This window comes from Lissotriton vulgaris, chromosome 2_1 (genome assembly GCF_964263255.1).
Source record: "Lissotriton vulgaris chromosome 2_1, aLisVul1.2, whole genome shotgun sequence".
NCBI lineage: Eukaryota > Metazoa > Chordata > Amphibia > Caudata > Salamandridae > Lissotriton > Lissotriton vulgaris.
The window spans coordinates 1,809,944,736-1,809,957,924 of record NC_141687.1 but is presented as its reverse complement, the minus strand read 5'-3'; the positions used below and the strand labels follow the sequence as shown (position 1 = coordinate 1,809,957,924).

Sequence of the window (13,189 nt, the reverse complement as noted above, 5' to 3'; positions counted from 1 at the left end):
GGTCTCGGATGTACGTGCCTTCGATTTGGCACATAGAGTATTAACTCCTTCTGGGTGTCTTTTACCATTTCTAGACGTACTAAAACTGCTTCACGTGTATTAGTTATCCGGCCTTTCCACATCATCAAATGTTATGTGGTTAAATGTCTGAAAGGTTATGAAGACTGTCACCTTTATTTGTTTAACTTGTCTGCTTCTCTGTACAGCGCGCCAATACCCTGACTGGTCATTTTTGCACCATATAAAAGTTTTCAAACAAACAAATAAGGAATTATTTCACTGGTTAATTGCTTGTTTCCCTGCAGAAACCTTGCAGCCCAATCTCTTCAGCTACCCTGGCTCAATGCGTTAAATGGCTGTTGACCGAGGTAGGGGGTTAATGTTTCCCTTTTTGGGGCACATCCAGTGCGAGAGGCAATGGTCTCTAAAGCTTTACTAATAGTTCCCGTTTGGAGGACATTATGGCTGTGACGGATTGGTATTATGATTCCACTTTCAAAGTACTTTATCATAAGCCAGTTTTGGATGTTGCATATAATATAAATATTCAACTTTAAACCTGCATAACATGGGGGGGCGTGGCCAAGATGGCGGCGGAGTGAGACGTCTTTCTTGGTCCCTCCGTCGCCGCTCTCCCTATAGCTTTGTTGCAGCCTTGCAGAGGTCCATGCTTGCACCCGGAGGCGACCACGGGCCATCCGGACACTGCCTGGAAGGTGCTGGTGCAGTTTGGCGGCGATAGGACCGCGAGGCCGGACGCGGTGCGTCACGGCGGCGAGACCGGGAGCTGGGCCCAAAGCGTAAGGACCTCTCCGCCGGCGGGCGGTTACTGGGGGCCCCGGCGCCGAGGCCTAGCACTGTGGCGCTTCACGCCGGACGCCATTGCTGACGCGTCCCCCGCGACCCGCGGGCGAGGCCCAGGTGAACTTCGATTGTGCGGGGACCCGGCCTGGGCTTAGGTGTGCGCCCGTCTGCAAGAGGATCGGCTGAGGCGGCGGGGGCGGCTCCCGCGCTGCCCCCTGTATCGCCAGTGATTGCTCACACTGGAGTCGGGCCTGGCGGGCCCTGCAGCACACGGCCTGCCGCGGGGGCCTTCGGCAGGCTCAGAAGCAGTGGGCATTGTAGCGGCGGCCCAGCTGGGAGCCCTCGGCCCGGCCCGCAACGATCTTGACGGCCTGCCACGCTGCGAAGTTGGACCTCCCTCCCCCCCCTTACCCGGGCCTGCAGTGGAGCGGTGAGGAGCGCGGGAGCCGCAAGAGGCCCGGAGACACAGCGGTGCTCCCCCTGGACCTGCGCTCGGGCCCACCACTGCCCCTCCCCCCGCCCCGGGTTTGGGCCCTGCTGAACGGCACTGTTGGTCACTGAGGAGCCCACCCGGAGGAGCCCGCCACGGGGGTCTGCAACAGTGGGCCCTCGTTTCGGAGGAGACGGTGAGGCGGCGCGGCCCATGCCTTGCGTGGGCCCTGAGGTGTGTGTGCGGTGGGGGCCAGCACTCATAGCCCATAAGTGCAGCCCTTTTGGTGCTAGAGACGACAGGAGCGCCCCGCCCCTGGTGTGCGAGGGTAGCAGCGACATCATGGCGGCCAACAGGACGAAGAGGGAGAAGGAGGAGAAGGCCTTGAAGGAGGGCACACAGAAAAGCTCGCCGTTGCGAGCAACAGCGGCGACGGATAAGCCCCCGGTGCCGGACGACAGCGAAGCCCCGGCCACCAAAGCTTTCATGCGGGAGCTCTTCACGGCCATAAAGGAGGACATTCAGGAGCTGCGGTCACAGCTGGCCTCGGATCTCAGGGAGGTGAGGAGGGACGTCAACGCCATTGGTGACAGAGTGGCGACCCTCGAGGACCACGACTTGGAGACCGCCGGGGACATACACCGGCTCCAACAGGATGTCCTCCGCCTCACCGAGCAGAATCTCGACCTGCAGACCCACGCGGAGGACTTGGAGAACAGATCCCGGCGCAATAACATTCGTATCCGAGCGGTCCCATGGAAGGGTGAGGGATCGGACCTGCGAGACTACATCAATGGCCTCTTCCACCACATTTTGCAGGACGACTATCTCCGTGAGATTCAGCTGGACAGAGCCCACAGGGTCGGCCTGCCACGTGGAGCTAATGCACCCCCGCCGGATATCCTGGTATGTGTCCACGATTTCCAGCTCAAAGAAAAGATACTGAAGAAAGCGCGTGAGCACAACCCCCTCGTGTTCCGTGACCATCGCCCGGTGCTCTACCAGGACTTGGCGGCCTCCACCCTGGCCAAACTGAGAGGCTTCCGTCCGGTCACTGCCTTCCTGCGTGAACAGGGGGTCCCCTACTCCTGGGGCATCCATTCAGACTGGTCTTTCGATGGAAGGGTAAGCTGGTCGAGGTGCGATCTGTGAAGGTGGCCCCTGAGCTGTTGGGGATGGAGTGTGCGGATACCGGTGCTGAGTCCACGTCCCCCCCTCCGAGGAATCGCCGACGCTCCACAGATTGGCAAACCGTGGGTAAGCCATCGAAGCCTACAGGTCCGGATTTGTCGGTCAGTCTGCAGGAGAGGGACGCGGCGGTGGCGTCTGTAGCAAAGGTGACAGACGCCCGAGGGGTCTTGAACGCTGTACCTGGACACTTCCCCTCTGCAAGATAACTGCTGGCGGCGGAGGGACCTGCTTGTTGGACTCTGATGGGTAATGTACTGCCACGTTCCCCGTGTATATTGTCCTGTATCAGGATCTGGGTGGCTGGTGGGGTTAAGTCCATGCCCCCAGCCCTTGGGACTTTTCTGACGAACTCTTGTTTCCTCCTGTTGTCTTTTACATGGGAGGGCTCTGTCAGACTGTTGTTGTTGTGGGTTCTGTTTGTGGGGGGGTTCCGGGTGGGCAGGGGTCGGGTGGTGGGTTGGGGGGGGGGTTTGGGAGGGTGAGGGCACTCGGCATCAGCCGTTTGATCCCGTTAGCGATGTCCCTGTCTCACCCTCGCGACGGGGAAGGAACTGAAAATTGTTAGTTTGAACGTTCGGGGCCTCAACAACCCCGTCAAGCGTGCAGCGATTCTATCACTATTGGAGGGGGTGGAAAGTGACATCTGTCTATTGCAGGAGACGCATCTCCTTGCCAAGGACACTAAAAGAATGAGAGACAGGCGCTTTCCCACCCAGTTATGGTCCTCTTGTAACGCTAAGAAGCAGGGGGTGGCACTACTGATCAGCGCGAAGTCGCGCTGTAAAGTGCTGTCCCAGGTGGTGGAAGTCAAGGGCAGATTCCTCACGGTCAGGGTTCAATGGGGCGACTCCCGCTTCACTGTAGGCTCCCTGTACGCCCCCAATGTGCAGCAAGAACCCTTCCTAACCTCGGCGCTTGCAGACGTTCTGGCCTCCCCTGATCCCTGGGTGTTGGTGGGAGGTGACCTGAATATGGTGATGGACCCGGCTCTTGATAGGTCTGAGGCGCGCTCCCACCCGACCGGGGCCATCTCCAAGGGGGGCCTGCTGTGGCTACAAGAAGGGGGGCTTCATGATGTGTGGCGTTCCCTGCACCCATTAGAGCGCAACTACACCAACTACACTGCAGCCAATAAGACCAATGCGCGCTTAGACCACTTTCTCGCCTCCACCTCCCTACTGCCCCAGCTTTCCTCGGCGGAGATTGCTCCGCGCTCTCTGTCTGACCTTGCGCTCATTTCCGTGACGGTGTCCGGGGGTGGCGGCGGACGGGCTCTCTGGGGTTGGCGCTTGCGCGATTCTCTTCTTAACTCCACCTCAGTAGTGGACCGCTTACAAGACACGATCACGCACTACCTCACCACCAATGATGTAGACGTCATGCCCCTTAGCTCAGTATGGGAAGCGCTTAAACTGGTTGTGCGGGGCGAATGTATTGCGATCTCGGCCTCACTAGCGAAGCTGCGCAGGGAAAAGCGCGAGGAGCTTGAGCGCGACATGCGCGGGCTGGAGGCAATCCACAAGCGGACGGGGGCACAGCGGGTTTGGAGAGAGCTGGAGACGAAGAGGCGCATGCTGAAGCATTTAGACCTTGACCGGGCCGAGTACGCGCTTTTACGCTTACGCCACAAATTTTACCTTAGCGGCGATAAGGGGGGCAGGATGCTGGCGCACCGCTTGAGGGCCCAGACGCAGCAGGAGACGGTCTTGGTTGTCAGGGACGCACACATGGTGGAACAGGCAGCAGACGCGCGCATCGCAGATAGCTTTCAACACTTCTACCGCACGCTCTATACATGCGAGCCCCCTGATCCCGGGCGGGTCCAGGCCTACCTGGCAACCTGCGGCATTACGCCCCTCTCCCAGAGCTCGGCGGCGTCTCTCGACACGGAGATACGCATTGAGGAGGTTATCTCGGCGATATCGCGCTTGAAAGTAGCTAAGTCACCGGGACCGGATGGCTTCTCGGCCTCCTTCTATAAGAAGTACTGCGGTGTCCTGGCCCCCTTCCTGACGCGTCTCTTTAACTCCTTCAGAGAATCCGGGAATGTGACTCCGTCCATGGCCGAGGCGGTAGTCACTGTCATCCACAAAGCAGGCAAGGACGGGAAGGAATGCGGCTCGTACCGCCCCATCTCGCTCCTTAACATAGATATGAAATTGTTCTCCGGCATCCTAGCCGCCCGCCTCAGCCCGTTTATGGACGGCATCATAGAACCTGACCAGGTGGGCTTTGTGCCGATGCGACAAGGTGGAGAGAACACCAAGAGGCTCCTCCACCTGATGGACTTAGTGCATCGGTCCCGTACGCAGGCCTGCTTCCTCTCTATAGACGCCGAGAAGGCATTCAACCGGGTTGACTGGTCGTACATGTTCGCGGTAATGAAGAAGTTCGAGCTGGGGGACACCTATGTCAACTGGGTCCGCTGCCTCTATGCTTCACCCCGGGCCACGGTGCGAGTGAATGGCTGCAGGTCTGAATACTTTCCGATCACACGCGGGACGCGGCAGGGGTGCCCTCTGTCGCCCCTGCTTTTCGCGCTCTACATGGAGCCGTTCGCGCAACGTCTTCGGGACAAATGCAGCTGTGCAGGGGATTCGCTTTGGTGCGGAGGAACACAAAGTGAGCCTCTACGCCGATGACGTGATTGTCCCTCACCCACCCGCGCTCCTCTTTGAGATATCTCTCCCAGGAGCTGGGGGGAGTTCGGAGCGGTAGCCGGCTTTAAAGTCAACTACTCGAAATCCCAAATTCTGAATCTCTCGGTGCCGGAGGAGGAGGTCCAGGATCTTCGGAAGGACTTCGCGTTTCAGTGGGTCCACACGGACATCCCGTACCTGGGGATCCAGTTGGCAGCCACGATTACCCAAACAGTTGCCCTCAACTACAGGCTCCTTCTGGACCAAACCGCCAAGTCTGTCTCGGACTGGTCTCGGCTGCAATTGGCCTGGTTTGGCCGCCTGGCCGCGATAAAGATGACGATCCTCCCTCATATCCTCTATCTTTTCCAGATGCTGCCCCTGTGCCCCCCTCCGGGTGCCCTGAGGAAATTACAGAGATTGCTTACCACATTCCTGTGGAACCATAAACGCCCCCGAGTTGCGTTCGCCCGGATGACAGCGCCCCGGGATGAGGGTGGCCTGAACTTCCCTTGTGTGGAGGCGTACTACCAGGCGTCGTGCTTGCGCTTTATCCTTGAGTGGAACAGGCCCTTGTCCAGCAAGCACTGGCTCTTTATGGACCAGACGGTGGCGGGCCGTAACATCTGGCGCGAACTCTGGCTCCCGCGTAAACATCGGGCCTGGGGCCTTTATTCGTCGCCGGTGACCTCACTGACACTAGCGGTGTGGGACCGGCTGGCGTACAGGCGTGGTTGGACCACCTTTCCGTCGCCACTGACGCCTATAGTAGACAATCCGGAGTTCCCCCCGGGATGTGCCTCGCCGGTATTCCAGCGCTGGAGGGAATTGGGCTGTAAGAGAGTGGGTCACCTCTTTCAACCTGAGGGGTTGATACCGTTCTCCACTCTTCGCCGGGAATACTTTGAGCTGAGCGACTCGGATGCCTTCCCTTACTCGCAGGTTGCACACTGGGTTACGCTTCCTACTAACATTGCAGACATGTCCCGTCCTATGACACCCTTGGAGCGCTGGGTAGCCTTTAAGAAGGATGACCGCAGACTTCTCTGAACTCTATGCTTTCATCATGAAGCGCCAGCACACACAGCGCACCAAGGCGCAGGTTCGATGGGAGACGGAGTTGGGCCGCCCGTTGACACGTAAGGAATGGGACAGGGTACACTATCGCACACACCACACTGCAGCTAATGTTGCTGGGGCTGAGGCGGCTTTCAAAATAGTGGCATACTGGTATCACACGCCGGTGAGGATCCACGGGTGGGACCCTAAGTGTTCGAGTCTTTGTTGGAGGGGATGTGGCGCGACAGGTACCTTGACTCATCTGCTTTGGCACTGTCCCAAGCTAGTGCGCTACTGGAGGTTGGTTCTGGATGACATAGATAATGCTTTTGGTATCACCTTTCCCAGAGCCCCGGAGCATGTGCTATTGGGCCTACCTCATCCTAAGGCATTTCCCCTGCGCTCCCCGCGGGGTAGACAAATAGCCTTGGCTCTCCTGGCAGCACGCCTAGTCATCCTTGCACAGTGGCGCTCACCAGACGCCCCTGACCAGAGGGACTGGATCAGACGACTTTGGTTGCTGTTGGGCATGGAGAGACTCTCCCTGTGTGTGGAGGGTAGGGGGGACACGTATGCGAAGCTCTGGGCTCCTTTCATACATTTGCTATCTCGGGACTTACGAGAGGTTACCTGCCCCAAATTCCTACAGGTTTTACAGCTTATCCCGTTAGAACAGCCAGGGGCGAGCTCCTGAAGGCCCAGGATTCACCCTTGGGATGTGGCAGGGTTCCCGGGAGTGAGGGCTCAGTTAGAAGTCCGGGTCATGCTGATGCGGAGGGGGTGGGTGGTTGGGAGGGAGGGGGTCCTGGGCAAGTGGGGGGTGGGTAGGCTTTTATTTCCTTTTGGTGTTTTTCTCTCTGGTTTTATAAAAAGCAGCATCGACGCCCGACTTGGTTGCACCACTTGGCTGACAGTCCACCCTCGCCGGGTCGCCCTCCGGGTTGTAGACCTTATGGCTGTGTTTCTGTGCTGTTTTCCCACGCTCTGCCGGCCGGTGGATGTAGGCAGCCTAGCTGTGTTCACAGCTGTATGTCTGCGGAATAAAAATTGTTTGATTCTAAACTTGCATAACATGAAGCCTAGGGTCCTGCCACAGGATACATTATTTTCTAGCTATTGCTTCAAGAATTTTCATTTCTATTAAGGACACGTAGACGATGATCCCACCTTAGGATCTACATATTGTTTAACTATGGTTATCTGCCTTATTCTGATTATATGACTTTAGTTTATATATTGTCACTTTATTTATGACAGTACATTTTACTGTTTGTATTATGCCGTTTCCCACCTGAATTTGTGATGGGGTACTTGAAGGCTGGATATTATCTCTATTATTTATTGTCTGGAACAGATGCTAAATTGACTTGAGGTGGCCCGATTTGTTGCTGTTGGTGCCCCTGGTCCCTTGTGAAGGATGTTGGTCTCCCTGGAGTTGTCCTGTTGGTGTTCGGCTGATGTTTTTGTTGGGTTCCAGTTTTGAGGACTTACATACATGACCACTGTGATTAGTGGAGAAATTGAGCTGCTAGGGCTAATGTGATATGTAGTTTAAAGTTTTCTGGTTACTGATATGCTGCTGTATTTCCGAAGTAAAGAAAGAAGCATAATCCTCACCTTCATGTCCTTAATAGAAGTGAAAATTCTTGATGCAATAGCTAGAAATTAAATATTTTTACGTTGCACTGAGTATAGGGATCAGTGATTATATTTAGTTGTCAACTAGCTCTTTCCAATATCTGGTGATGTCTAGACCCTCAACACCATATGAATGGAAGTTCCTTATTCCCCACAGTCTCTTAAGGAGAGGTCCTGCTTTTCAAAGCCTATATCTGCAAGTTGTACCGTCCTATATAGACATGATGAAGTAGTTTATGTTGGATTAACCTCAGCCAAGCCATAATTGCTACCATGCAATGTGTTTATTCACATTCCAAGTCCTTCAACAGGTCAACCTCTTTTCTCCATTATTGTTAATACATCTGGGGCCTTACATACTCTTTTGCAGTCACAAAGTCGGAGCCTTTGCAACCGCATAAAAGCCTTTAGGCATGTACAAAACCCAAATTGCAATTCCGTAACGTGTTACCTAATTGCAATATAGGTTTCGGGGTACACACCAAATTGCAAATTGGCTAGGGCGTGTTTAGGGAATCCTTTCCAAACTGTGATTTGTTAAGGTATGAATCAATGGCTTACAACCACAATTGCAGTCTCAACCCATTGCAAGGTTGCCATGCCCTCAAAGGAGGTGATAACTCATTCGCAAACAGGAAGGAATCTTCAAGGGACAAAACATTTTTCTTTTTTTAATATAAAGTGGTCCTCCTTTTAGGGAAAGGGGGCTGCATTGATGAAAAACACTGAATATAGCTTTATTTAAAAGCAATCACAGACATGGTATTTGGCTTACCCCAGCATTGCCACCATTGCTCTGATGGTAGTGTATTGGATAGCAATTTGCAACCTACTTCATTAATATTCACAAGCTATGTTGAAGTGTGATCCACTAGGCAATAGGCAATATTTTGGGAACAGACCTATTAATACAGGGGTTGGTTCACAAACGACCAGTGATGCACAAATTGCAATTGTGATCACATTTCCAAATTTTTTTTTTTTTTTTTTTAGGAGGTAAGCCTCCGGTGAATAATATTTTCGTGTTTTGTAGACTTTGGATATTGCTTTTTACCATGGGTATATAGTCAGGACTATTTTCTAACTGAGATATTTATTTGTAGTGAGTCGATTGTGCCTTGTATTTTCTCAGTGCATGTAGGGTATACTGTTTTAATTAATTAATTTGGTCATCCTCCCAGACATGAGCGATTTACAAATGCATTGTAACCAAATATGTAAATAGGTAAACTGTCAAATGAAACAGAAATAAAGTTGAAAGACTGCCTTAAAAACTTTAATTCTAAATGGAAACCACCTTCTCCCAATCGCTCTTCCCAGTGTTTCTTAATATTAGTCACGTCAATTCTTTACAGTCTCACTGAGTCCCAAATAATAAAGATACTTGCACTGGTATTTCGGTCATATTCACCACTATATTCTCTCCTCTTCCTTGATGGTTCACAAAACCCATGCTCAACCATACAGAAACAATATATTGCTACCTTATCACTATCCAACCCGATTCCTAATGTATTCACTTTTCCTCGCACCTTGTAAATTGCTCTCAATTTACAAACCGTGCCATCCATTCCACAGCAGATTTCATAATACGGATCAGTCATAACACACACCAAACTAGATTGGCCTAGACCTCTTCCATCCATGTACCTTTTCAATTTGTACTTACCCTTACTTAATCACTAAACTCTCAAAGTCTTCCTCTGTACAGCATGGAGAGTACTCCTGTGCACCAACAGTGGGGCTAGCAATGATTCCTTCCAACAGGAGCCTAATTTGATAGCCAATTGAACAGATTATTTAAGAATCCTCTTCACTATCTCTAAATGCCCATACATCTTTGGATGGTGTTACGCTGACCACTTCCACTTAACCAACTCAAAATAAGTATTTGCAAAGTAAATAGGTCTTACCTTTGGGACCTATTGGCTTTGCCAAAAATAATAAGAATATTATAATAACTAATGTGACATATGCATAGTATGTACATATCATGGGTTCCATTTCCTTTACTATTTTCTTTTTTATTTGGCGATTCACGTTTGCAGAGGCCACTTGGATGTGTTCTTTAATAGAAAATCATTTTTACCTCTGCGCAACTGTTTTCTTAAAAGTGGCACGGCATGGCAGCATGAAGGACAGGGAAGTAATGGAAAAGGTTGGAGAGAAGCACAAAAAAAGGAGCTTAGCTGGGGCAGGTGCAATAGGCAAGGACAGAAACAGACAGGGGGTGAAGAATATATAAAGAAAGCTCAGAATGAGGAAGCAATGGATAGGGTGTAGGGAGGAGAATGCATAACTATGCATGCGTGGAATAAAAAGCAGCTCACAAGAAGAAAGCAAGTGGGAAAGGCAGGAGCAACATGGAAGATGGATGGAATAAAGAGTAGCTCACGGGGCAGAGAGCAAGTAGGGGGGCAACATGGAGCGCTTGAAAAGGGTCTGGCAACTTAGTAAGGAGTGAATTGCGTATGTAGAGATGTTGAACACACAACATATGGAGAGATGTTGAACACACAGCACATGGAGAGATGCTGAAAATAGCATCTTGTGGAGTGTTTAAAGAACAAAAGAGTTCCCTTAATGTGAGCAGGGGAAGGATACAAGTTAACACTAGGAGATGACGGACGGAGCGCTATATGCAAATCAGACTTGACCCTGTGCCTCATGGGAACAGTCCAGCCCAAACTGCCAAGCCATGTCTTCCCTGGACCGGAGACAAGCATCCTGGGACCAGTTACGGGATAACAGCCCACATCAGCCAGGCTAGCTTGAATCTGGTGGCAAAGTGAGCAAGGGACCCATGTCTGGGCATACCCTGCAACTTAGGGTGAACAAAGCAAACACAAGGAGATGATGGACAGAGTGCTGAAAATATGAAGACACTTACCCCCAGTCACAGATCTGAGTTGAATCCATCATTGTTCTTTAGCTCACTTTGCCACCCCAGTTCAGACACAGCTATGCAAATCAGACTTGACTCTGTGCCTCATGGGAACAGTCCAGCCCGAACTGCGTAGCCATGTCTTCCCTGGACTGGAAACAAGCATCCTGGGACCAGTTTCGGGGTAACAGCCCTGAACAGCCAGGCTAGCTTGAATACAGTGGCAAAGTGTGACTGGGGGTGAGTGCCTGAAAAGTTTCAACGTTCCATCCATCATCTCCTTGTGTTTGCTTTGTTCGCCCCAAGTTCACAGGGTATGCCCAGACGTTGGTCCCTTGCTCACATTGCCACTAGATTCAAGCTAGGCCGGCTGATGAGGGCTGTTAGCCCGAAACTGGTCCCATGATGCTGGTTTTCGGTCCAAGGAAGACATGGCTTGGCAGTTCGGGCTGGACTGTTGCTATGAGGCACAAGGTCAAGACTGATTTGCATAAAACGGTCTCTGAACTAGGGTGGCAAAGTAAGCTAAAGAACGATGATGGATTCAACCCAAATCTATGACTGGAGGTGAGTGTCTGAAAAGTTTCAGCGCTCCGTCCATCATCTCCTTGTGTTTGAAGGATACAAGTTAGCCAATCAAAAAGATGGTAAACAAGATATCCTACAGAGGAGATACAAACGCAAGAAGAGAAAGATGAGCCATTGAATAAGAAGAATGCAAATTCAAATTACAAAAAGTCTACCAATGGTAAGCAGCTGGTGGGCTTCAAGCCAACTGTAAATTTTTTGCGTGGTCTACAAGAGGCTTTCGCCTACAAGGAGGTGAGACCTAAAAAGAGATCTTGCATGTTCACTTGATGTTATTGCCACAATGCTGTTGACTTAGAGTTGGCTCAGGCCATGAATTGATGTGAAGCTGTTACGTGTCAGGTATGTAAACACCCCCCTGTTCAGTTTTTTTCATTCTGAAATTTGTAAAGAAGCTTCTTGTATAAGGAAACAAAATAAAACTAGGAGTACCAAAGTAAAAAAAAAAAAGAAAACCTTTATATGACGCAACTTCGGAGCTTGGTGTAACATTATTTCTTGCAAGTTCCTCATTTGGTCAAAGGCATTTTTTCCCCGACAGGCAATTATGGCTAACAGTTTTAAATCTCGGGAAACTGCACCTCACTCTAGTAGTCACAGAAGTCTGGCATATAATGAGCTGTGATAAAGCTGACTCAGGTGATCAACTTGCAATGTGCAGCAGTTATACATTCATTGGACAGAAGGCCCTTGGTAAATAATTTGTCACGGGGTGAATCAGAAGAGCACTGGCTCAGCGGAATCGCTTCTGGGAATAGTGGGTTTTATAGTTTAGTGTCTACGTTTAGCATGTGGGAACCTGCTGACTCGCAGAGGAGCGCATGGAGAACACTCCATCCAGGCCATGAAACATTCTCCCTCCACCCATGCTACTACTAATAGTGTTTAAATACTGTTCTGGAGTGTTCATCCCACAACTCCGGGAGTAAACAATTTGGTTTAACAGGATCCCCCTCAAAACATGCAAAAGGTTTGAGAAATGTTTTTAATTGAAAGGCGGGGGAGGCGACAAGCTGGGTTTCGCCCTGGAATCTAGCTGAGCAAAGGCCAGTCTTGATACATGTGACTCGTCTCCGGAGGTGGTTTGCGGTTCACAGGAACGCCAGGGCAGGGCTCAAATACTAATGCGGAAAAGTCCCTGATGTTGGGGAAATTCGCAAGAAGCTACATTGACTTCGTTTTAAAAGCGTGCCCTTATCGTCCGTTGATACTGAAGTCTTCTGTCATTACTATATAATCTTCGAATTTGATCCAATAATTAAAGCTCTACAATTACTTCTAGTCTGGGGCCCCGTACATCCCCAGATCCACATGTGTTCTCCTCTACCCCCCCCAGCCCCTTTATTATCTTCTTCCCCGCATACCTCCCACTCCTCAAGCAACCGCGCCATGTCTGCATCATTGTAGTCTCGGATGTCCTTCTTTTTGCGGCGCTGAGTCTCGGAGGCAACGGTCAGCAATAGGACAGCGGACACACAGAGCAGCAAAGGTAATGCGAGACGAGCAGACATCTTTCCAAGTGGAATAACGGGAACTACACGCACGAGAGCCTCGATAGGCTAGGAAGACCTCAAGACAGCGGAAGTAAGTATTCATAGGCTGCAACAAGACGCGGCCTCTCATAGGCTGTATTAGAGCCCTCATCAAAGTGAGGAGTTTGGTAATAGGCCGAGAAGGAGGCAGGTTTTGTAGTCCATTCTGAAATAAAAGCTGTGCGGCTACGTCATACTTCAGAATGATCTCTTTGGTGCCCCCGGGGGACATATGCCCTCCTCTTTGCACCCTGACGAGTTTTGGTGTCGAGACTGATACAAGGCTACCAGCTTGTCTTTCTTCTATGATAGATATATCGGAGATTGTGAAAGCTTGGTCTCCTTAAGCTCTAAACACAGTCTGAAAAACATGAGAATTGTAGCAGATTTCCAGGGAAACGGGATTTAATATAAGGGTACGGGG

At 51.2% G+C, this 13,189-nt stretch overlaps 1 protein-coding gene across 1 annotated transcript in view; it reads right to left on the bottom strand.

Annotated features, from left to right (window-relative positions):
- Positions 1-12,839, bottom strand: part of MESD (mesoderm development LRP chaperone) — a 53,944-nt gene extending 41,105 nt beyond the window's left edge. The window contains exon 1 of the mRNA XM_086957872.1: positions 12,598-12,839. Coding sequence (XP_086813998.1) covers positions 12,598-12,744 — 147 coding nt within the window. The 5' untranslated portion in view covers positions 12,745-12,839. The remainder of the gene's footprint in view (positions 1-12,597) is intronic.
- Between the last annotated feature and the right edge of the window lie 350 nt (positions 12,840-13,189).